Source organism: Hermetia illucens, chromosome 2, assembly GCF_905115235.1.
Source record: "Hermetia illucens chromosome 2, iHerIll2.2.curated.20191125, whole genome shotgun sequence".
Taxonomy (NCBI): domain Eukaryota; kingdom Metazoa; phylum Arthropoda; class Insecta; order Diptera; family Stratiomyidae; genus Hermetia; species Hermetia illucens.
Genome location: NC_051850.1, coordinates 166,898,492 through 166,925,343, shown reverse-complemented (window position 1 = coordinate 166,925,343; position 26,852 = coordinate 166,898,492). Strand labels below are relative to the sequence as shown.

The 26,852-nt window shown below is 42.4% G+C and overlaps 1 protein-coding gene across 1 annotated transcript; it reads right to left on the bottom strand.

Moving 5' to 3' along the window:
* On the bottom strand, positions 1–24,305 carry LOC119650259. Its single transcript, XM_038052860.1, has 3 exons — positions 23,203–24,305; positions 2,664–3,017; positions 1–2,599 (listed from the first exon to the last, which is right to left on the bottom strand). The coding sequence occupies exons 1-3, from the start codon at positions 23,401–23,403 to the stop codon at positions 815–817; spliced, it is 2,340 nt and encodes a 779-aa protein (XP_037908788.1). The 5' UTR covers positions 23,404–24,305; the 3' UTR covers positions 1–814.
* Positions 24,306–26,852: the final 2,547 nt, after the last annotated feature.

Below are 26,852 nucleotides of genomic sequence, written 5' to 3'. Positions count from 1 at the left end.
AACGTTATAAAAAATATTTTATTTTACAATTTATGGAAATAATATATATGTAAGTACCCTGAATAATTTTCTAACTATCAAATTATAGTAAATAAATAAAGTTATTTAAATAATCTTAACTTTGAAAATAAATGTGTAAAAATCTTTGCTAGTAAAGTGCAGTTCCCGTTTCTTTCATTGTTGTATTTGTTTCACATTAGCATATACAATATTGCATAATATTTACTACAAACTTTATATTATAATATTTGGCGTTGAGTTGCAGAATAAATTGCATCTCTAAAATTGTTCGGTTATGTTCTAGTTTACAATAAAAGTGTCACTGAATCCATTCAACGCTTTGGGAATGATCCATTGCTCATATTCATATGGGAGCCCAGTTTATTCACCATGATTTCATGATGAGCCGTACTATCAGTCCTTAGTCCTAAATTGATGTTGGCAACCGAGGCCCCTTTCGTTGCTGATAAAAGAAATGTTTGCTACACTGCAGCAAAAGCACCATGCATTTCGAATTAGGTGATAGTAAATTATATCTAACTAAAGCTGATTATCCTTTCATAACAGAAACGAAGATTGACTGCCTGGAATGGTCAAGGTCTACAGGCTATCTGCCCATCAGTGAGCTGTTCTTCACTTTTTTTGGGAAACTCGGGAGTATCGCGCAAAAGTCTCCCATATAATTTTCACATAGGCAATATCGCTGATGTAGAAATTTTAAAAGAAGCAAAAACTTCTTCATGCTAAAGAAAGGAAGCCAGAGAAATTGAAGTCCAACCAGGGCCCTTGAAAAGCTCTGTGAGTGCTGCACATTCTATAGTCGTGTAACTTCGGATATTGTTGCAACATCGTCGTTCCTAGTCGAAGTACTAGCATTCGTAGTACTTCTTCGTAAATTTGAATAGTAACCGCTTGAAGTGTGGCTGGCATGGTATTGAACACCCACCGATTGTTTTCCGGACAATCCTTGCGATTCTGTACAATCACATCTCAAACTTGCTTCCGAAGTATTGGAAGCATTTATCAAGTTCTCTGTCGATTTCGTTGTAATCGTTGTTGTTGTGGTGGTTTCTTCCACAAACTGTGATGGAGGTGGGGCATAGTTCTCAACATCAGTGAACGTGGAATACCTACCGTAGGGATTCTTCCGTGGAATAGAGTGACGTTGCTGAGTGATCTGCATTTTGATTGTCGGTTTAGGGCCAACTGTGTCTAGGTAACCATATCCAAATCCGTAGCCACCGAATGCCTTAGTTGTTAGATTATCCCATGATTTGGGTTTGTGCACGTATTGAGGATGGTAGATATGAGCAGTTGGCTGGATTTGAGCAGTGTGCAAATGGTATCGATGTTGATACACTCCTTGTTGCTGAAGATGAGCTGTTTGCTGCTGAGGTTGCTTTGTGTGAGGTGCTCCTGTATTTTGAACTTGATGGAATGATTGTCGGGATTTTGTTGAATGCTGTCTTGACGTACCAGTGTTATCACTTTGAGGATCCCAGTACAATGTATCTGTACTTAAGGAAGTGGTGTAGGAGGCTGAACTTTCAGCTGGTGCAAATTCACTTGAGGTGCATGAATGAAGACTGCAATGACTTGCTAGGCCTGTTGTTAAGTCGAAATATCTCGATCGATGGGCTTTCATATCTCCAGGAACGTGAGAAACTTGATGATGTTGGGGTTGAGTTTGTTGTCCCTGTTGCTGCTGCTGATGGTGGTGGTGATGATGATGATGAGTTTTTGTTTGTTGAGTATTACTGGGGCTTGAAGAGGCATGGGACTGAGAGCGAGGTCTTTGTCTTTCCTTAGTTTCCTTATCACGATGTTTGTGTTTGTGGTGATGCTCCTTATGGTGCCGGACACGCCTGCGCGTCGGAACGCAATGAGGATCACAGCAAGGACTGGCTAGGTCATATGCATCTAGACTAGTATTATCACCATTCTTATCAGACTTTTTCCCAAAGTGGCCAATGCAAGGATTACAAGAGTGACCTCCGTGACAATGCCTTCCAGATTTGGGTGGTTTCTGTTGTTCTGCATTGTTCTTGTTGTTTTGATTTCCACCACTTTCTTCCCTGTGTTGATCTGTGGATGGCATGTCTTGATTGACTGGTGTTTGCTGCCTATGAACATGTTGGTAGGAAGTCGCGCTCGAAGCATTTTCTGTAGAATTTCCCCGCGCCAAAATGTAGTGATGATCACTTGGCGATCGGGATGGTGGCCGTACGCTTACGAAGTATTCTCCGCTGCTGCTGGAAGTGGAGGGCTTCAAAACATAACGACAGTTAGGATCTAAGTACTGATATGTAAGCATAAATTGAGCAGGAGGTGGAATTATTGTGTGTCGTTGTCGTCCTAAATTGACATCTTCAGTTGATAAAGTGGGACGGTAGAATGGTGGCTGCAAATCGGAATCACTTGGTGATAAATTCGTTTCACCATCTATGGGGGATGTAGCAGCCTTTTTTCTAGCCGGTAAACTGTGCGTTTTCCATTTGCCTTCTAGTAGCTCCCGTTCTCGCAAACATACTCGCTCCAGCTCACTCATCTTATTTTGCAAAATATTCTGCAGTTGTATGTAGCGCATATGCAACTCCACCTGGAAGAATATCAATTCTGCAGTTAATATCAATCATGATTAGATGGAATAAATGAAGTCATACTTTCCGAACACAATCTTCAAATAGTACTACCATTCGCATACGCGTATCACAATTTTTGATAAAAGCAACCAACGTTTTATGATCAGCCTTTTCCATATCAGTACCATTTATTGACAGTATAACATCTCCTTCTCGCATGCCTGCACGATAGGCAGGACCATCGTATTCCACATAGTCAACGTAAGTAATCATTTCGATTTCTTGTTCCTTTTTGTAGTGTATGCCATAGCTTTGCAATGTGAATCCGTAACTTCCGCTGCGCTTCTCTACAATTATAGTACGTCGACGACGATCTTCTTCAGGTTTTGTCATTGGAACGCGATCGGGTTTGATTCGCCCAAGAACATGAGTGTCCTAGAATGATAATGTTTGTGATTAGGAAATGATGTTACGCTGAAGATGTACGAATTATCATAGCATTAAAAGTGAAAAATGCGGAAACCAATTTCCTCTTGAGATTGCCTACGACGTCGTGATAAGCGGACTTTGTAGGAGGTACATTCTAAGAGGTGGAAGACACCAGGAGTAAACAGTGTCGCGAATAGAGATTGAAGGATACCAAAAAAGCCCCCGAATTAACAAGTTTTGCGTGTCAATTAGGGTTATTGAGTCTATGCACCATCAATTACAATAGAGAACCGGACATGTGGGTAGGACCAAGTCAACCAAATGCCGAGGAAAATTCAGCACCTATGCGAAGCCCAAGGTGAGACGAACTCACGCCCCTCATTAACTGAACAGACCAGTGGAAATATAATATATAAGGCTACAAGTTCCCAAACAGGCATGCTAACATATCTAAAAAAGTTATGTGGAGCCGAGGGGCGGAAGAAGGCCTTATGGCGGGAAACGAATTAAGGGAATCTATTCAACTGCGTAGGCAATTTCATGTCTTGCACAAGATCGGAGCTGGCAACATGGCCCTGAATTAAGCGAAAATAGGAATGTCGAGATCAAACATACATTCAAGGAGCAGGAATGTCCCGCATAAAAGATTCGGTGGATCACAAACATTTGGTAAAACCTGCAAGTATGATAGAAGTAGTGTTTGAAAAGTATTATGTTAATAGATATGTCGTCTGAGATATGGGGGAGTGAACCCTGGACCTGAGTTCACACTGAAACCTTAGCTAGTGAATGGGAAAATAGTCAGATTCGGGAACGTAGGAGGTAAGCTGAGATATGATATGTCTTCTAGAAAGCCCAGACGAGCCCTAGCTCTCAAAATGTACGTACATACTTTTGAACGGAAATCAACAAAGTTGATAATTCAGTGAATATACACAGCACCCTGCATAGCAAGAACCGAAAGGGCTTGAAGCGAAACATGGCAATTGAGATAGAAGCGAAGAAAGAGGGTGATCAAAGCCATATACGACACTAAGTTACTGTAGATGAACCAAACAGTTCTTGCAAACATAAAGCATGATGACTGCTCAATAGGGTTAAGAGGACAAGTCAGGGGAAGGAATATAACCGAATAGTGACTTAGAATAGCGGACGGATTTGTGGTGTGGTAGGTCCCAGCGCGAAACGTGGATGGAACATAAAACCAGGAAACGCCTGCTGAATCAACACCAACAGCCAACAGCTCTACTACCAAACCCTATCTCCACCTCCACCGCTGGGAGCTCTTTGTTAACGAAAATGAAGGCGAGTCTCCCGCGCCTAAAAACGGGACAAATTGTGCCAACTGGTCCTCCAGGCTGGGGGTTGGGTCGGGCTGACAACTTTACACGGAAAACCCAAGTTACAAAGCCACAGAAGGAGCCTCGGACAGAATGGACTTTACAATGACGAAGCTGGCAACGACAACGGAATAACGATTTGCGCATTTTCTCATGGAACATGGGTTCCCTGAACAGAAATGGAGCTGCCAAGCAGTTAGCTGATACCCTGTACCAATATAGGGCTGATGTAACAGCGTTGCAGGAGATGCGTTGGACAGGGACCGGTTTTCTGGAGAAAAGTCACTACACCATATATTACAGTGGCCATCCAGTAAACCATGTGCTCGGAGTAGGTTTCTTAGTCAGTTAAAAAATTAAACCCGCTGTTATCGGCTCTGACGATATAAGCGAACAGGTAAGCACTCTGCGCTTGGGAGGCAAATTTAGAAATATAAGCCTCATTAACGTTCACGCGCCTACAGAAGAGACTGCAGAGTCGGAGAAGGATACCTTCTACGAGCCTTACACACCTCGATGTTTAGCCTGCCGAGACAAAGAGGGAAATCTGATTTCCGACAGAATGGGCATATTGGAGCGATGAGTTGAGTACTTTGATGAACTACGCAACAATTAGAACATCGGCGAGTTGGAGGTCCCGCCAACTGAAGACGGCGGACAAATACTGCCACCACCAAGTATAGAAGAAACAATCCGTGCAATTCATCGGCTTGAAAGTCATAAGTCGCTAGGAGCCGATGGAATGACAGATGAATTGGTTAAATGTGGAGGCGACCAATTACACCAAGTGGTTCATCAACTTGTGCTCAAGGTGGTGGTGGTGGACAGCGAATCAATGCCTGACGATCGGCAAAGAGGCATTATCTGCCTCATACATAAAAAGGAAGATATCAACAGTGCAGCAATTATAGAGGTATCACCTTCCTGAGTACCAGCTATAAGATATTCTCCGCTATCTTGCTAGGTCGGATAACCCCATAAGCCAAAGAGGCTTCACTCCCGGCAAATCAGCAACAGATCAGATTTTCTCTTTGCTACAGGCGATGGAAAAACTGTTGGAATATGGACATCAGTTGCACCATCTTTTCATTGACTTCGATGCCGCCTATGATCGCATAACGAGGGTAAAATTCTACGCAACCGTGAGAGAATTCGGTATCCCGACGAAATTGGTAAGACTGACTAGGCGTCAGCCTGGTCTCACTGACCAATGTGAGAGGCCAGATAAAAGCAGCAGGATCGCTCTCAAGACCATTCAACATCAACAACGGTCTAAGACAAGGGGATGCCCTATCATGCGTCCTCTTTAACCTGGCCCTGGAGAAAGTGATCCGAGATGTGAGGTAAATGTGAGAGATACGATCCTCTTTAAGTCCATCCAACTACTGGCCTATGCTGACCATATCGACATCATGGGATGAACGACCCGAGACATACAAACTGCCTTCATCCAGATCGAGCAGACGTTGATTGGCGCGAGATCTTGGGCTGCACATCAATGAAGGCAAGGCAAGACAAAATATATGGTGGCAACGTCAGCACCAAAAACCAACCAACAACATCACACCGCATTGGTGAAACAGGACGACTAAAAATAGGAGACTACAACTTTGAGACGGTTGATAATTTCTCCTATTTAGGATCACAACCGATAACAGCTATGACGATGAAATGCGCGCACGGTTGTTGGCAGCCAACAGAGCCTATTTCAGTTTACAAAAACTGTTCGGCTCGAAACGTCTCAACATAGGGTCAAAGCTCTTACTGTTCAAGGCAATGATCTTGCCAGTCCTCTTGTATTCCTCGGAGACTTGGGTTCTTAGGAAGAAGAATTGCGAACTCTTGGCTGTGTTCGAGCGGATGATGAAGAGGTTCATTTCTTCAGCCCACTTCATCCGCTGCATATGCGAACCTGCTGAAGTGGTCGCCACAGATTGTGACGAAGCAGCTGCAGCAGGCGGAGCAATGCTCCTGGTCGTTGAGGCGCCTAGACGTCGAACCGCTCCACGACCAGCGGTTTCGATGCTGTGCTGTCCATTTCGGGAACCCGGCCCAGTCACCAAGTCAGACGACTCCCGCCGGTTATCCGTACCGGACCTCAAATTTCATCTTCTTCTCATTTTTGGTGGTGCATTTTATCCCTAACTGCCAGGTGTGGAGATAGCTTCCTCAGTGAGTAATTTGCAAGACTGAAAAGTTCCTACACTTTCCTCTCCTACCCCCTGAGACGCTGCGGTGGCGTGCAGCCATTCAGACTGAAGCTATCCATCCCTCCTCCTTTCACAACCAGGTTTATTATTATTATTTTCGTTTTGATTTAATTGTATTATTCTCTTGATTTTTTTTTTGGTATTGGTTGAATAGAGAACTTCCTTCCACCCCCCCCCTTCCTTTCTAGTCCTGCAAAAATATTTCTAGTAAGGGGCATCCTATAATAAAATGGCCTGAGAATGCCAAGGCAGGGGGCCTTGCAGTTGCACGCGTGCGGTCAAGCCGTTATTTTTTTATTGTTATTTTCAAGTTTAGCTCGCATGTTGTTCATTCGATAGGATCACGGGAATACTCTTTTTGTTTATTTTTCAAAGGACACGTGAATTTTGGTATAATCACACATGAGAGATTAAAGTACTCGAAGGACCCCTCCAGATGCCCGAATATGGCAAGCAGGTGCCGACGGTGGGGCCTCAATATTTGCAGGCGGATCTTCACAGTCAATTTCACGATAGCTCTCCCTTCTTGGTCGTCTCTGGCCACTCAGGATGGTCTTTTGTTTGTTTTTTTCTCTGAGGGCAACATGGAATGTTCTGGGCAGTGATGTTACGAATAAACTATTTCTGGGAGTTCTCTATAGATAAAGTGTTTCTTGTATTCCGTGAGCTTAATAAGTATGAATGTTCAAAAACTTTTCCTCGCATTCGCCGCCAATCACTGGTTTCCTTATCACAAACTGGTTTAAATTTTTCTAGTATGCTTCCTAGATTTCGATATCTACCGCCAATTCGAGGCGTTCTACCGAGAGTTAATGGTGTTTTACCGCTGGACCGTTATCGAAACATTTATACAAACTTGACTTCAAATGTTTGCCATCAAATGTGATGAGTTTCAAAGATGTGATGTGTGATGCCGAAGGGTAGACAATTCAAAAGACCTTGCATAGGATAGATATCTTCCCATATGGTTTACCATCCCCCAGGACATGACAAGGATCTTTAAATATGCAATTAAAAAGTTTTTTAAAAAGTAGAGCGAAGGGTGTACACACAATACATTGCCTCCTGAACCAATTTTCCAGACATAAATCCTGGGAGAAGTCCTGATTCATTTCGCTACATATGAGTAGGTAGTTATGTGTGTGCACGTTTCCACTTAAAAATCGGTCAACGAAAATGGCGTAAATGATAGTCTATATGAATTAATATGCCGGCAGCTACCACTAAACCCAGGAGTGGCAAACGAGTGCACGCTTTTGTTCGTTATTCCACATTATGTGCTTCTCGTTCCTGTTTGCCCTATTTGCTGGGAGCTATTAGTCAGAAACGTCAAAAGGAAGTATTCTGCATCAATGTTACTCTTCAGAAGCTTCATATGCGGTAAGGAGGTTCGCGAAGAGAATATGTATGAAGTCGAGAGAAAGGATGAAAATGCAAGCTGCTGGTTTCCTCTGGAATGACTGAATATAAAAAATATTCTGAATCATCCCTTTCATGTTGTTCAGTCGAAGGAGTAAAAATTTCACAACGGAAAATAAAACAGTCCTAAAAGCGAGAAATGAAAACACTTGTCGGCGGCCCTATGCATTTATTATAGACCACATTTGCAAGTCAAGTTTCACAGTGTTCATATCTCAATATACCACTATGGATGTGTGCCCTTTTGTATCCTTTTCCGTGGCAACTTTTTCAATTAAAATTTCATCTGGTGGAGAACAGTGCATTACACGAATTCATTCATGAGGGTGGTAATTGCTGGAATATCCCATAACGCTGCTGGAAATTTTTATTAAATTGCACATTTTTTCAAAGGCATATATGTAAGTTCATGCGAATGTTTATGGCAACTTCACTAGTGGCAAAGACATCTCCGACAACAGTATACATACGAGAATATCTTCCGAATCAGGAATACAGAACTCATATGTGGCGGAAGTTATGAGCTGTAATAAGAGAGAACTTTCTATGAACATGATTCTACTCCGGCAATTGTGTTTAGATTGCAAGTATGAATAGGTTCACATGACGTATCTCAGATCCTTTGTTCATCATTAATGTCAGACTTGGTGAGGTTAAATAAAGGAACTTATTTCTGCTTTAATTGGGAAGCTCGGGCAGTTTCGCTATCCTACCAAAATCATGTCAGAGCTTAAATTTCGATAGATTTATAAATTCTCTTGCAACTTAAATCTGAAATTATGAATGTCATTAATAGGTGACCAAAATCGAGTTATCGCCTGCCAGCTTTAAAGAGTAATTGTTATGAAAGTTGGATACTCTTCAATTTGAATCTCATAGCAGAGATTTGGAAACTATTCAGAGATCATAGCAGCACTTACAGCAGGAAGTGTAATCAGGTTCTTAGAACTATACTTTCCAGAATTCCTAAAAGGTTAATGCTTTCGAGAAGTAATGGAAGTCGCGTCTGCCTAATGTCCACAAGATGACTAAAGAGGCCTTTAATATCTGCTACAGGCATAAATACTGGCGCCCATGGACTGTTTAAAGATGTGCAAGATGATCATCAGAATTACTAAAAAGCGGTCCTAATTGGACTACTACTAAAATTTTGTCCAACATCGGATCCTATCCTTTCTTTAAGAATAATCGCAGGGTTCCTATATACTTTTCCCCTCAAACAGAGAGAACTTTGAGCTAGAGTCCTGTTTAGAGGCTATGCAGTCCCTGTCGCCAGAGAGTATGGGATCGTTAATTATGAAGTAAAAGGCCACCTGGACTATAAACTATTTCTTTTTATGTATTACAGAGGACATAATGCCAGGCATGCTACTGAGACAATAGGAAAATGTTGTCCTTATCTAGTGGGGATCTATCGAAGCTTATATTTCGCTCATGTACATACCGACCACATGTAGACGCGAACGTGTAGTTTTCATATTGTAGACGAGTAGACGCGACTATAGTCCACGAAGGCTTTTAGGTCAATTGACAACAATACATCACGTCCTAGACATACCGTTTAAGAACGATTGTGGAAATTCCTCTATTTCTATCAGCACACCTTTCGTAGATATTGCGTTGCTCTTATAGTGATGGTGACCACTATTGAGCATAGGTTATCTTAGTTGACTTACTGAACATAGAAGGAACATTGAACAATTAGTGGGTGGAAACTATCTAAGAAGCTCTAACCACAAAAAAAGTTGGAGGGATGTCTTACGCAATGGATAGTATTTATGCTAAGAACTACAGTAGCCTAATCAGATCTAGGAGAGTTACTTTATGAGAACCGTCAGCAGAAGTGGGCTCCAAGGTGGTCCCATCTCTTAGAAGCTCTATGTAGGTCACAGTCATTGGATAAAATCGTAAGAAAACTGTTAGAGGGTGATGGTGGCGGTGTATATTGACAACGCGGTGGCCTTTGTGTTATGAATGTTTGAAATTATGAAAAGTGCATTGGAAAAAGTTTTCCTGTGGGTCGTAAGACGCGAATTCAGCATAAGTCTAATTAAAGTTGGTCTGACCCTATTCAGTAGGAAGACAAAGATACTTCCAATCATGAGTTGGTCAGCTTGGATGAGCAATCAGTCGTACTCGTCGCAGACCTGCTGAACGAGGCCTCCTACATCCAACTCAAGTAACAGTTCATCAGGCGCCTTTCGATAACTGAGACAACTAGGCTGAATCATTTACTGACGGAGCTGATGCTTGGCCACCGCACCTCCAGCCAGCTACTTTGAGAGGTGAAGCAGCTAAGTGGGGACAAGGTTGACTCGGAGCTCCTGAAGTCCTTGTGGTTTCAGCGATTCCCGGAGGCCACATAGGCTATCCTAGGGTATATCGACGACGCTTCCCTGGAGGTATTGGCCACAATTATGGACAAAATACTCGAGGTATACGCCCGCCCGTGGTCGCGAATGCATAGTACATCTGATAGGTAGAATCCACACCAAGAAGACTATACACAGGAGATTTAACTCCCAGCACATTTTTTAAAATTTTATGGAAACGGAAAATTCTTGCACATGTTCGATCATTCCGGCCGTTGCTTGAGCAAAATTCCCCACATGAACGCTGGTGTAAGTGATATGTATGTAATGCAGAATGTTGTGTGCCCCCCACGCGGTTGCCAGCACATAGTGGTAAGCTGCTGCGACCACGTGGCAGCATCTGTCATAACAGCAGACATTGCATAGCTGTTAATGGCTTCCCACATCTCAGCGGGAACCAAGAGCAGAGCTTCCTTAAAGATTCATTTCGGATTAATGGTAATAGATCTTAATGGAATCAGTGAGCGAATGATGCTCCAAGATTCCTCTATGAGAAGCTTGGTGGAAGCAAACACGTGCAAGATTCTCGGCAACAGATCCACGTCTGCTCGCCTAGAGAGCGAGGAGGAAATAAGCAGATGCATCCAAGATAAATTTTTCGGATGCATCGGTTTCCTGCTGAGACAAGATGCGGAAATACACACAAGAAAGCCATCTAAGCGACATCGACGTACCAACACACCAATACCGCCTACCTACCTCGTCCCTACCCAAAAGTTGCATAATGGGATTCAATGCCCCTTTGCTGCTGAAGTTGCTCCTCCTGTGTATGGTCTTCTTGGGTAGAATCCACAATAAATGGTTTCAGACTTGCGAATGTATTGGGAAGCTTATCCATACATATCTTAGGCACTAAATCATAGGTAGATGCTTCTAGATGTCAGCGCCTAAGATGTTTATCGATAAGCCTAATTCATTCCAAAGTTCAGGGTCATTGATTGCCGATACTATGTATTAGATGTACTGAGGCGGAGGAGTCGCACGAGTTCGCCAACCTGGTGGAACTGAGGAGGCCATTGGCTGCACTTACGTCCCATGTGATCACATTGACGACTTTGCGTTCGAGAGGGCGGTCGCGAACTTCTCCGTCATCCACTTCGAGAAATGGGCGTTCGTGTAGCCGCGCGCTGCGGTGCAAATCGAACTCCGGCATGTGCTGGTACCATCCATGTTTGCAGATCAGGACACTAAATGTACCAACCCATGCATGTTTCTCGCAGGCCCAAAAAACTGAGTTTGCTGGAGGATATGATATCTATACGAATCGCACCAACGCGTCACCTTACAGTGTACGACTTCCCCAGCGGTCGCAATTTTCTGGTAGACACAGGCGCAGAAGTTTCTTTTCTCCCCGTCTCCAAACCCAATAAGCCGTTCCCTCAGCATCTGAAATTAGGCGCAGCAAACTCTACGCTCATCGTAACGTAAGTATAGTAGACGTGATTTTTGGCTTGCTAGTGACTAGTGATTATTGCGTCCGATGGAACCTAGAGGAAAGTACACGAATATATGCACCGCGCTTTCATGATGGTGACAGACACCCTAGGCAAATTATTTAAAATGATAGCCCATTTAATTAAGATTTGTAAATGGTACATTTGCCATCCCGTTGCCATAAAAACTAATTTTTCCAAATCACTCATTTAAAAAAAAATTCCAGCTAAAGCCAGATGAAATAGAGCACTTGTAACTTCGGCACAGACGATTCCAAGCCTGTTTGAGAGAGGAAAAGGAAAGAATCCTTGCTTGTGAATAGCCTTGTAACAGCTAGGCGTCTTAGGATGTAAGTGGAATAAACTCCACCCGGACTAATTGAGGTTGAGGTCCCATGTGAGCTGGAGGCTTCATAATTTATTTAAAGTATTCCCTGATTGTCGAAAAAGTCAACTAAAGGAAGAGATGTTGGCGACCCGCAAATCTCGAATTTTATTATGCCCTGGAAACTGTTTCCACGTCCCGAAATGAGACTAATCTTTCGGCTATAACCTTCTGCCTTCGTCAATGATTTATAAGTGGATTCTGAAATGTGCGAATGTTTTCTGACACTCTCCAAAAAGCTCGCTTGCTCCGACTTTGACGAAAATCTCAGCAATGCAGACATTCTGAAGTTAAACGAGGTAAGATTGTGGGACTTTGGAGAGCATTCCCCGCTTGCCGCACTGATCTACCATATTGTAAGCTGCTGATCCCGAAAGAGGTAAGCCTGAATCCGGTCTCGGATTAATCCGTTAGATGCACACTCGTGTTCTGGGAACTGCCTCGAGGACGAATGTTACTTGATGGTCGCTTTTCTCCACTTACGTATTGCGTCCGCATCATTTCAAAAGGGTGGAGAAACACACACTCCGCTTTCGGTGGGGGGGAATATATCTTCTTGATAGGCTGATATCTTGAAAATCTCGTCTAAGAATCTGCCACCAAAAGTTCTCTTTGTCTCGCGCAAGTGAAACTTTTTCGAAAAGGGGCAAATATCTGGCTAATTGATAAGACTTGGAAGCAGATCAACTAGTGTAAGGAACTGAAGGTTACCACAAGAATTCTCGGGAGTGCCGCTAGTTCGCGCCATGGCAAAACAAAATTTGCTATTACGCTAATCAGGGGGAAGGAAGTTGCTGCTAATAATTATGATTTCGCTACCGTATAACGCATCATGAAAGACCTTATGAGTGGTCGCAAATATCTCGATGGTCCTGTGAGTAAATAAAAGAGTGACGCAACTTAAAAGGTGAACTGAAGATTTAACTACGGTTCTCAACCATATAAAGTCTACCTTTTCGGAGGAAACGGCTTGTCACCGTAGCATGCGAATACGAAATTCGTCTCCAAACAAAAGTGACCACCAATGCGCTGGACTTAAAGCTCGGTCCTCCTACGAAACTGTTCATTGCGGTTTCTCCAGTATCTGCAGGTTTGCTACTTCCATTTATCCATGAATCCTGGAAATCCGAGATCTTCCTCAAGGAATGGTGTGATCGTCCAGACTCTTAAAAAGGGCACCCACCTTAAGTGCAACAAGGAAGGAGTGCTTTCGTACTCCCCACTATTACAAAGATAGTAGCTAAATAATCCTGGAACGCGTCTTAGAATAATTTTGAAACTTGGCCGACAGATAACGGATTGATTTCGGTTCTGAATGCGTGGAACTCTGTGATTCACTAATAGTTATTATCAGAGCACTGGACCTTTCTCAAATGGATTCAGAAAAGGGGGCAACAGAGTCGGGCTGCATTGGCGTACAGACCAGATACTGGTAGATTTGTTGAATACATCGTAGAAGTAGCAATGTATAGGCCCCGTTTTAGCAAGGGCGATAACTCCATTGCTGGATATGCCATAGAATGCAATCCACTCTGACGAGTAGGTTGTACTAAAAGCACGTAGCACAGGACAGTTGAGCAAGAGTGTAGGCTTCTCAGGACGACCTGAAGGGAACTGGAGAACATTTCGGCGAATCAACGGCGATGTCGTGTAGGCCTGGTTGCAGCAATATGCTCCATTTAGGCAATGTTGGCAACTATCTAGAACTAGTACTCTCGGGGTAAATACGCCACTTTTGATGGTCTCAATTGAAAACCAAATCACAAGATAGAAATCAACGACCAGGATCGATAGGGACAATACAATAGAAATAATTATTCTCAACTTACTAACTTTGAAGGCAACATTTTTTTATATTTAATTTTCGATTCCTTTTCTGGGATACCAAAAGGTCGAGTGCAATTGCAACCATCATTATTCATCAGTGCCGCTGAATGATTGTAATCTGACCTACCTTATTTAGCAAGTCATTATCAAGGAATGAATTAAATCAATGACTATGCGGAGTAAATACTAATGAAGCTTGATCCGACTTAATTTTGTCTTATTGCAGGTATTTGAGTAGGTATTTGATATGTTGATCTTCAAATGAACTTGGGGTTTGGTAGTAGAATTTAACGTATTCAAAACTACATACGTACAAACGTTTATGTTATCATAACATATTAAGAACTATTATACTTCCGCCGACCGGGAACAAACCTTTCAAATATTTCAAGCGTCATTAAGTATGCTAACGCATTCTTTTCCGTTGGAACCGGTGATCATTGTTTATGATTCTAAAAACACAGTAATCACAACAATCATGAATCGATTCTGCCCCCCAAGTGGATGGCTCTATCAAATTTCCATTATTTTACATGGACAAGTATAATTAGATGAAATATTCCTCATAATGCGATGTAGTGGTCATTGTGAGTTACCTGCGCATTCAATGGAAATAAATTTGTAAGTCACGCATGATATGTTCCCCAATGGTGTCTAGTTTAACATTTGTCAACTACAATCAATGAGTCAAATATGGAATATATTCTAGACAGGGAAACACCTACCTTTAATGAAAATGAGTGTGCACATCGGTCGTTAGGTTCTAACTTTTACAGTAGGCTTGGTCAGCAGGACTGAATATCTGCACTGTTCTGTTGGCTAAGACCCAAAAGTTTGTGAGGAAGAAATACCATTGGATCACGCCACTTAAGGACAACAACTTTCTCAATTGCTAACCGATTTTCTATTACTCCAGGAGTATGCCTTGAAAATATAAATATATGCTGTTTTCTTATTCGACAGGCAACATCTTGGAGCCAGTATCTTTAAAAAGTACAGAAAGACAGTACCAACCTAATGCGAAAAAAAGTTCGGAGAGCTAAAATTTCAGTGTCACATGCTAAATTCCATAGTCCTCGAAAGGCTAAAGGAAAACCTCAATTTGGAGCAGTTTAATCAAAGAGGGGCAGTACATTATTCATCTGAAGCCAGCGGGCAGTCCACTAAAATCTCATCTCAACTCTGATCTAAAAATCCAACCCATTGTAGTTAATTGATTGATCAGTGTAGCAACAGCTAAAACTAAACCTTCTTCAACCTCCGTGAGAAAAATAAGAAAAGCTTGGTGAACAAACTTTCCGCAACTGTTGGGAAAAGATATTATCATATTGCTTCTATAAAAAGGCGGGAGGGGATCTATGCAACTTAAATACAAACCAGCTTAAAAACAGCACGGATTTGAGCGACTGACTAAGTTAGGGTATGCGGGGCCATCAACGTCATTATCACAGTAGATCTACTATAGGCAGTACCCTTACAAAAATGACCCCACTTGCAAATATGCTTGCAGAAGCTTATCTGTACACATCAGAGGCGCTAAACAAGGAAAAGGCATAATCTTCGTCAAATCGTATTGGTAAGAGAGAGATCGGTGAGCTTTTGCTATTCTGGTACTACGGCGTGTACACCCATATAGCAAAAAGTTGTTTCACGTATTCACTTATACATAAGCAAAAACTTGCCAATCTCACCAATACATTGACAAGTCCGGGCGGTAAGTCAAACACAGCTGATCGGGTTTTCGGTACATCTCACTCATGCTCAAGGGCAAAACAATTTGAAATCGTGTGTACTCGCACTGATTTCCCCCCTTGAGGGGCAAGGGGGAGTGAGGTAGCTGTCTAGCATCTTACTGTGGTCATTATAAACCGAAAGAGAATACCGCAGCTTTTAGTTGAGATTAAGCTTAATTCTGAAGTTGGAAAATTGAGCAAAACGGAAAGTTCGGCCGATAAATAGTTCTCTCTACCTCTGAGAAGGAACGATCGCAATTGAAGAATCACATAGACGCATCCGCACACCACTTGTTACCTTCATCAGTCAATCAGACAAGTCTAAAGTCTGGACTTGTTAGCACTGATGAAGGGAACAAATGGTTCCCGAAATATTGGTATTTTCAAGATCAATAAATATCAATAAATTTTGTTTTGGGATGAGCTTGTCCTTAGCCCACCATCTACTTGATGGCGGGCTGCACATATTAGAGAAGCAACTTACTTCTTCTATTAAGTGCGCGGACTGCTCCTTCGTGGACGAGCGCCCAGTACTTTTAAAAATTTTAAATATTTGCTATACGGTTTCGATCGCAGGGCAGAGGCGATCTCATCAGACGCAACCTCAGCGCCTCTACCCTGCGGAGCAGCGTGACCGAAAGCGGCAACAGGTGGCAATTGGCTCGTTTATATGCAATTCAAAACCCGCCATGGGTATGAATTACAACGACCGAAATCGCATTTGTTTGAACCTACAACTGGTTAGAGTTAATAAAAATAAATTTTGTTTTGGGATGAACTTGTCATATAAACGAGCCAATTGCCACCTGTTGCCGCTTTCGGTCACGCTGCTCCGCAGGGTAGAGGCGCTGAGGCAGCGTCTGATGAGATCGCCTCTGCCCTGCGATCGAAACCGTATAGCAAATATTTAAAATTTTCAATAAATATCGCTAGAAAAAAGCAAATCTTAATTATTTCAAATCTTTTTTGATGCTAAATACCCTGGACAGAAAGTTAGAGGTGGGTCAGCGATTTAGATTAATAGTAAATTAAAATATTATTCATTGAAGTTGACAATAAGGACTTCATTTGAGCAACCTCGCTGTGCCAACAGATGTAGTCAGGTAAATTTACTATATCATCAATCGTTTGCCCTCCAAAACATAAGACTACTCGGGAGCAGTTGGCGCAGTTCCTTAAAACGTTAGAGTATACTCACTGAGGCTAGTTTCTCCTGAACTAAAGGTACAGTTCTTTATGAGCATATTGCAGGCAATAGTCTTGACCTTTTTCAGCAAGCCAGCTTACTTACTGGTCGACTGACACCAATAAAACACCAGTTCGAGCCGATTTTGAAGTTTTAAAGGGAATGCCATTCCAATATACAATACAATAACACAAATATTCCATCAGCTATAATCAGACCATTCTGCCATAATCATCATGGTATATAATAAGCCAAAATAAGATACTCCACAAAATAGAATTACGAAAAAATCAACAAATTGATGGTCATACAAAAAGGAAATCGACAATAATATTTTGCTTCATTAAAAAGCAAGTCTGACATTGATGAACAGATTGAGCATTTCAACGAAGTTTAACTCAAAGCAGTGGACTACACGTCAGAGTGTGGGATTTTTACCCACTAAAAGGAGAGATGGTCCTGGCATTATATATGTTCATCATTCACATCATCTGAGATGCTCCTAAAGGCAGACCACTCGCTTAGGGCTCTTCTTCTGTAGACTGCCCTCAGTTTATGAACATTGCATAAAACATGCAGCGCCGTTCTCCAAACTGGGACTGCCTGCAGCATGATGGAATTCATCACCCTGGCTATGAACAGTCTGTAAGTATGCCGCGGCTCTCTTCGGCATCATTCTTGCCAGACTCATACCTGTAGTGGATGCTTTTTCGCAAGTATACTCTATGTGCTACTTAAAATTGAGCTTTGAATCTATTATCATCCCCAAGTATTTGATCGCTGGCTTGAAAGTGGTGATACAAATCAAAATTCTTGGTGGTAAGGACCGCTTCCGTCTTTTCCTTCTTAAGTGCCAGTCCAGCGCTCTCTAACCAAGCCTTATTGCTTCGCATGAGCACAACTCAACCTCTTAAAGATGTTTAGCGACCTCAACCGGTGATATGTCATCGGCGTGACCCATCGCCATAGCCTCCTTCAAGACCGGAAGATTAAGTACATCATTGTACTCAGTCAGTACATTGTACTGACTCCTTTCGGACTCTCGCAGAGACAACGTTCTCCTTGGGTCCATCATCGGTGTCATATCGAAGCGTCCGTTCTCGTAAGTAGTTATCGACAATAATAGTAAGATAGGTGGGAACACCAATCGTCGCCGGAGACTTTTATATAAGATTCTAATTAGCTGAATTGAATGCATTCCTTGCATCCAGGGTCACCACCACGCAACATTTGCTGACATAACCGCTTCCGTTAATTGCATTTTCGGTTAGGCCAGTAACAATTTTAATGGCACCACTGGTTGATCTGGCTTTACGAAACCCATGCTGCCAATCTCCTATGCTCTTGATTACCCGGTCCATCATTTTTCCCATATGGGCCTATAGGAGAACGGTTGGAGGTTTACCAGAATTAGGCAGCAGTACCAACCCCTGCCACTTAAATGATGGGCGTACGTACAAACGTCGGCGGAATTGGCGTCACATTCAGGCGTCGCTGGTGTCAGCACCCCCCCTCCCCCCCTCTTGCTGTAGAAAATGTTAGGATGATTTTTAATAAGAGGGGCCTATGAATCGTCTCGTCACCATTTTATAGGCGCTACCCCAAGAGTCCACTTGCGAACAGAGCTCCTTAAACCATTCCCTCTTGCTGATTTGGAGAGCGAGCTTGAGGTCCTCGCGGAATTCGATCGATCCTACCCTCCCTCTGAGTCGTTCGTCTGTCTCGATGACAAATCGATCGAAAATGATCAATTCACTATTCCACCAGTAATTGAATCTACTAGTGGCAAATGAGCACCTCCTAGGCATGGGAGCATTACAAGCTTTAGCGATGCTCTGTGTGGCACACAGAGCTCTATCCGTGGAGGTGCTTGCCTTGCTAGACTGGTCTAGTCACACCACTGTCAAGGTTTCTGCAGGGCTCACTTATGATGGCAATCTGCATTGCGGATTCGTAGGTGGTCTACGCAAGCAAATCTTGTGTGACCCTGCAATGATTGAGGTTTATCTATATTAACCTCATTTTTTCATTGCTGTTAACGCCTTCTTAAATTACTACTTGCAGCAATATGCCTGTTATCCCGTCCTGACTAATGCTGCTAGTGCATGCCTTCGCGAAGCGTTCAAACATCGGGCATTTGAAGCACCTCTTTAGAGAGATCTTTTCCCTTACACGGCAAACAACCAATCTAATTCAAACTTTCCCTACCGCCAAAAATGTTTGCACTTTCTCTACTGGTAGTTGTATTTTGGCCGTTTGGGAGCCACCCTAGATTAGATTCACGATGAATTCTTCTCCGAATTCCTCCAAATTGAATTGTTGTTTTAAGGCAGTGAAGATTTCTTCTTTAGAGTCACTTCATCGAGATCCTTGCACTGTATATAGATCTCAGGTTTCGACATTCTCCCCAAGCCAGTTTTATACTTAGGTATTAAAAAAGTCAGTTTTTCCAATGCTGCACTTCTTCAGCTCAAAAATAAGATCCCGTTTCTGGGTCCACCGGATTTTGCTGACATTTCCGCGTAATCTTATTAGGTCGGGGTCAGGGTCCGAACGAATCGCGGAGGCCATTGAGGCTGTAAGGGCAGTACCAAACAATGAAGTGGAATTGCTACCAAATAAGGAGGAGACGCTGGACAACTTAGACCTAGGTCTTCTCAGTCTCAAGGCGGAGAGTTTAATGCAGGAAAGCGCGATGTTAGAGGAGGGAGGAAAAGAGCTCTAAACGCTGGTGAAGCCAATGGCTCAAGATAAACCTTCAAGAGCTTCATCTGCAATGGCAACATTGAAATAATGCTGGCGCAGAAGCCCTGTGTATACTGGGGGTAAATTCGTGGTCTGCAAGAAAGACATATAACATAAGTTTGGGATTCCTCTGGCAAAAAAACCAAGAGCTTGCATCCCTCGTAAACGCATGTTAAAATACAAACACATATATGTCTTTTAGATTTCTTGAGTGCGGAGCTTGTTGTTCTGTACTGGAAGCCGGCGGAGGAAGACGAGAGGTAGTCGTGGTATCGGGTTACTTACTAGGAGCCGACATCAGGATACCGCAGAATGTTAGTCGACGAAGTTCTGCGAGAAGAAGGCTCTACCACTTTTCCTCAACTACGTTATACTAATCAAAGTGGGGTGACTGTACTTTGCTAACAGGTAAATGTTACTGGCGCAAATGCAGAGGCTTGGTAGCCTAAGTTTTACTGGAGCAACGAGTACTACACCAACTCCTTCACTCGAAGCTACCTCAAATCTATTCCTCCATTTATTTACAGGTGAAAGGCAAAGCAGCTAACGACGCATACAGGGCTTGATACCATAGACGGTTGGAAAGGCGCCAATCACACAATTATGCGTCCACCTGGAAATTCCTTGACAAACATCAGGTGGCTTTGATGCCTGCCGATCATATGGTTTCCAGATTCGTCTTTGAAAAGAAATATTTCATTGTAATCATCAAATCACGGACGGGTCAGTCATGGAAGACAAATTGGACGCAGGGGTATTCACGGGAAATCCGATTATGGAACTAGTCCGACTTCTCGGAAAAATGATGACAATATTCCAGGGGGAGATATGTATGTGTATCCCATTTGATTGGCTGCCGAGGAAGCAGCATTCGAATCCAACAGTCAGGCAGCGTTATCAGCGCCAAACAACAACGACATATCAAGCCAGTTGAGTGAAGTGATAATCAGGCGCTGCTGAAACTAGGCCCACTGAACCAAACACTCCTGGCGTTGTAATGAGGAAGCCGATAGACTGGCTTCCCTCCGGTCTGGATCAACAATGGTAGAGTCAGAACCAGTTTTTGGCAATGCGCCAGTTACTGTCAAGTTTCCTTTGAAGGGTAAAATAATTCCCGCAACCGATTTGAAAAATTTGAACTCCTGCTGACAAACGAAAATCTTGGTGAAAAAAACCCAGGAGAGTGCCATTTTTATTGTCCCTTGAGAAATATGACATGAAAACTCTAATAGGACTTTTAATAGAACATTTCTCTTTGAGCTGCCGCATGGAACAAATTGGTGTAATAGTCTCGGCTATATGCAATCAATGTGAAAATAAGGAGGAGATGGTTCTGGACTTCATATGTAGCTGCCCGACCTCAGACAAAGATATGACAGTAAGGTTTTCTTCAATGAAGAGTCTGTTCACTCTTTGTTCTGATTCATAAAAGTCTGCAAACACCGTAGTTGAGAGACAATTGAATAGCCGATTTACGAGAATTGTACAATGGATATAAAAAAAGGAATTGCGCCTGCCCCACCAAACTAAACTGTCATAAAAACTTCTTGTATTACTTCTTAAAGTTAGAAATATACAACATAGTGAACACTCCAGCATTTGAGGCCAGAACTAGACAAAAGGTACTAGACATAACTGTAGAGAATACTCTGTTAAATGGGTTGGTCAATAATTGGAGGGTGTCGGATGAACCCTCTGTATAAGATCACAGAATAATCAGATTCGATATTGGGGGAAGTTCTGAAATGAAAATAAGAATAATATAGAATCCCGATAGAACATATTGGGACTCTTACGCAAGGCAATAACGTGGCTACAGGTGGTCTGCAATATCGGGAGCGAACTCGAACTGGAAACAAAAGTGGAAGAACCCAAAAGAGCCGTCATTGACGCATATGGAGCCAGTTTTCCAGCTTAGACAGTTACGTCATCAAGGGATCTACCCTGGTGGAACAGGAACCTAGCCAGGATGAGAACAGAGGTCGAAAAATCTTCAATCGGGCAAAACAAACTGCGGACTGGCAGAAATACAAAAATGCACTGACGGCGAATTCTGTAAAGGAATCAAACAAACCACACATCCAGTCTATATAAAGCTATAGTCAAGGGCAGGGTAGTATCTTTTGTCTGTTTGAAAAAGGAAGATGAGATATTACCGAAAATGGGAAGGCCAGGAGGAGAGCAACAGATTTCAGGCGGAAATGTGCGCCATAGGTAGATATTCTCATTTCAATTTCGAAGGTAACTATATGAACCAACATTTTGCAATTTTAGCCGATAGCCAGGTTGTCTTCAAAACACTCAAAACCAATGCAAGCAAGCATAAGAGGAGTAGTTTAGGATATTCGAGATCCTAACTCCACATCCACATGATGGTGGACCGGACCAAATGAGGAGCAACTTACTCCCACGTTTTATATTCCATGGATCCTTAGTTGGGAGCATAACACCCCAAGCATTAAAAAAACCAAAAAATTACTGACGGTTTCGCCCAGGGCAGAGGCAACTCATCAGGTGTTGCCTCACCTCTGCCCTGGGAGCAGCTTGACCGAAGGTGCCAACAGGTTGAAAAACGCTCCCTTTTATCATCGCAAAAACACGGCATAAGAGAAGCTTTGATAAACCGAAAATGTCCGCCATATAAAAGAAAATCTGGATATTGCAAGTTCTGTACTACATTGGGATAGAAGGTAAAGAAGGAGCGCATGTAGAAAAGGGAAACGGCATTTTATAGACAAGAATTTTTTTGTAAGATTCAAAAATGATTCACAACCATGAGACTCAACGAATCATACCGGACGTTTCTGGAAATATGTGAAGCCTTAAGACCTGGGGAATCTGGGGATATCTCAAGGTATTGCCTGAATATTCTGGGAAAAGGAAGTCCAACTTCCATTAGATCCTTGGGCAACTTGTGCATAACGGGGAAATACACTAGAGAGACTATCTAATACCAGACGAAATGCTGAAGTAAAAAGTGGATATCTTAAAATGTTTACCTGTTGCGGGACTAACTGAAATATATATATTGTCCTAGGTGCACTGCATCCATCGAAAGGACACAGTCCAAATCCCTTAATAAAAACTAATTGATTCAATATCTAAGCATCACCAAGCCAAATAAACAAAACGACATCTTTTTATGAAGGAGATTATGATTGTCGAGCTTAGGCATTAAGTGGTGAAAAATTTAATTCAAATATATTTTAAAATCCGGAATTTACTATCCTCACTTCTACCTACACAATTTATTTGCTTAATAGGATTAAAAGTATGGAATTACGAACCAACAACAGAAAATATTTTCAAAGTAAATCCACTTGATTGTGTCATTTGGTGAAACGCTACCGGCCTAGATAGTCATATTTAGCACACTAAAGACATTAGCATATCACAAATTTAGGCAAAATACAGAAAAACTAGGACATGCGTTTTGAAGGGTGTACTCTTCGCACGAAGTCCTCTTTAAAAGTATATGAACCTACATACTTGTATCTAGATATTCGCCTACAGGCACTTTAAAGCGAAGGCATTGACCTACCGGTGACTCTTGTAGTTCGTCATCACTAGCCGGGGCGCTTTGTTGTAGGGGCTTGGACGATTGTGTCTGCAGTTGTTGATGATTCTGACGTTGATGCTCCCGTCCCAAACTACCACTCCCAGAAAGAGTTACTCCTGTGCCGCTGCTTCCATTGTTGGTATTATTTAGTGCCGTTGCACTACATCCGCTATCAGCGGCCATTGCCTCTCTTCTGCTTAACGATATTGGCGAGACGGAACTGCTATTATCATGAGGATTACCAGTCGCACTGCACTTCCACTTTCAAATTGTTTTAGAACAAAACTTTTACGTCATTTTTCACTTCAGCGGAGCAGAGGGATTTCGTAAGCTTCGATCCCTTACTTCTAACTATAGACTTCCTTCATGGAAAAACACTTTAGCACTTGAATATGCGGAAGAGTGAAAGCCTGCTGTTGAGGAGAACACGAATATAAGTTGCTTGTGGATTTCACACAGCGGACGTATCGATTGCGAGGCTAATTGGCCGACCCATGTTTCGCTTCCCAGCCTCTTCAGATAAAGAAAGCGAAATCTTCAACTGAAACTATATCGAACTTTCCAGCTATCTACGTGCAACTTGGCTCTTCCTATTGCAATCATAGCAGGACGCGTTTTTATTACTTTTCATTGATCCAATTAAGAGGGCACTCAACACACTTCTGCATTTGGATGAAGGAATACACTCGCTCCGTGCACAAACGAACAACACGCACCACCAAAACGAAGACTTTCGGGGCTAAGCCAAGGATTATTTTAAGACCGACATTGCTCTAAGCATAGACACTACCGTCATCGCCGACACACCAGAAATCAGACAAGACTATTTCGGGAGCCATGCAATCAGACATGGCCACTTGAATTGTCTGCGAGAAAGAATGCTCTGCAGATATAACATTTCCATGATATTTGTATGGTGGTGATTAGAATCAACCCCATCAATTAAACCCTCCTTCCTTTGCAATTGCTCTATGGACGCTGACGGCTGCAGCACAATCGAAATCACTGCAATTAGTTGAAAGTCCGACCGACAATGTCTTGATTTTTGCTCTGTGACAACAGAACTTTTGTCCTTTTTTCGACGTTTCGACGGCAGGCGTATCAGGACTTGAATGATATGACAGCGAAGCCACCCCAATCGGATAGCCTAGGAAGAAATTACACATTGCTTTCCATGATTCCAGCTCGGAGGGTGAACGACAATATTCATTTCGACCCCCTCGGAACCCGGCATTGTGGCTGTATGATACTACATCATACATGTACAACATGTCGCAATGAAAATTGAACACAATCGGATGTTACAGGATTTGATAAGAAAATGGAAGTAATACTTCTGAAAGGTTTTCAGGGTAATTTTTTCCTTCCCGTGTGTTCATGTATAAATCAATGTTGGACTAAAAAGTTATCAGTATCTCAGTATTCTACTTGAAACTTGATTTATTTATTCAGAAAATCTGAACAGTTTTGTCCAAGTGGACAGGTAGTGGGTGGTGGGTGGGTTCTAAACTTGGCAGCGTCAAGGGGTAGCATAGAAATAATGAAATTATGCCTCTGAAAAAATATTCTTTAGGTTTCTCTTCAAAATGGTTTTCTACGATCACCTTCGCCGCACTGTTGTTTGAAAATTGTCGTCCTCATAACTCCTTTTTTAAATTTGAAAAAGAAACATCGTTGGGAGCCGGCTCGGGATTGTGGGGTGGGCGGTCAAATTCTGCGAATTCTATAGCTTTTAAGGCATCGATCGTAACCAGACTGTGGACCGACACGTTGTCTTACAAAAACAGCACTCCGTGTGCCATCTTGCCATGTCTCTTCTCTACCACAGCATCACTTGCCTGACCCAGCAAATTAGTGTATTCTAACCGTTCATTGTAGTGTCTTTAGGCAAGTAATCAACTAATAAAATTCCCTTGTTATTCCGAACAATAGTGGTCACAATCTTCGACGGCGACTCTTATACATTGCATTTGTTTGGTGGCCTACACCCCCCTCCTCCCTCCCTTTTTATCCACTAGTGAATGGTAAACCCAGATTTCATCATTATTTTTTATTATTATCTTTCGAACTTTGATCGTCGAATATTCTGCTTGTGGTTGTAGCCGCAAGAGAAGGTAGAGTTGCTCAAGTTGATATTTTAGGAATACTATATAGATCTGCAATCGACGACTCGATATAAGTTCAAATAAGTAAATTTTTGCAGCCCCTGCACTCCCGAGCGGAATTGGAAAGTATTAATCGAAGTTTTATTTGATTCTGCACATGACTATATTCGGTGAAAAAAAATTACATCCCCCATTTTGCAAGGACTTCTCCCTTAAAGTCAATTTAGAGCGAAGTTACTTACTGGATGGGTGAGGGTTCATAGTTCCCACTTTTCCACCAAAGTTTGTATCAATACTAGTAACCATTTCTGAAAAAAGTGCGTGTGGCAGACATACTGACCGTGCTGGATGGAATCTCCGCCCTGAAATTGGCAGCCAGGGTAGCACCAAATATGTTTGCCCAAATTTTTGTGGCATGTCTTAGAGAAGGAGAAATCCCCGAGCAATGGAAACTAGAAAAGCTGATACTCATTACGATGTGAGGTAAAACATTCGGTGACCCCTCCTCATATAGACTCATAGGAATATACAAAAGACTGCTCGCTGTTAGGGAAAATGTTGATTTCGTAAGGTGAGATCAACTATCGACGTAATCAACATGATCGACTGGCTCAGGCTGCAATACACGATGACAAATGTAAAAAGTGCGGTGAACACCGTAAAATGAAAGAAAATTGTCGAGGCCCTAGTCAAACTACAAGCCCTGAAATACATTGTACGCATTGTTGTCGAATTTCTCCTGGGGAGAAAACTCTATTGCTATTCGGAAAATTCACTGAAAATAATCCCGCCAATTTACGGGAGGCCAGAGGGTTCTACCATAGGCATGACAACGGTTGACTTCGCGGATGATATCGGGATAACAATAGTTGCAAAACGCCTAGATGAGAGCGACATCTATGCAAATGAGGCGATAGGGGACATCAACTTCTGGTTCAAAAATTCCAGTCTATTATTTGCTCAACATAAAACAGAATTACTCATAGTTCTAATCAGCAAGAGAAGAATGCACACAACCCTGCAAATTAAAATTGGCAAGCAACTAATCTATTCCTAACTACCGTTTAAATAATAATAATAATAATCGTTGGCGCAACAATCCATGTTGGATCAGGGCCTTGAAGTGTGTTAGAGCACTTCATTCAAGACCGTAACGGTACACTAGGAGGCAATGTGGTCAGCATTGCGCTCGCCCGAGATTATTACCCTGATTTTACTCAGGTACTCATTCACAGCTGAGTCGACTGGTATCCGACGTCAAATCGCGATACGAATTCCACTGCCACCAGTGAGATTTGAACCGCGACCTTCCGTACGATAGCCTTGCGCTCTAACCACTCAGCTATCCGGACACTCCGGGTATGCAGTGCTTATCGGATAACATCGAGGGAAGCTCTACGACGAAACATGTCCAAATTGGCAGTTTAGCGTATTTCGACGGCAGGTGGCATAGTGCGAGTCTATCGCAGAATGGCAAATAAAATCGGAGAGTCACAAACTGGTCATTGTACATACCACATTATTCTG

Excerpts from the sequence above, each read along its gene's own strand:
- LOC119650259 (XM_038052860.1), bottom strand. The coding sequence starts at position 23,403 with ATGGCCGCTGATAGCGGATGTAGTGCAACGGCACTAAATAATACCAAC. Across the intron at positions 3,018-23,202 it reads ACGAACTACAAGAGTCACCG|GACACTCATGTTCTTGGGCG; the intron begins GTAGGTCAATGC and ends TTATCATTCTAG. Across the intron at positions 2,600-2,663 it reads TTGAAGATTGTGTTCGGAAA|GTGGAGTTGCATATGCGCTA; the intron begins GTATGACTTCAT and ends ATATTCTTCCAG.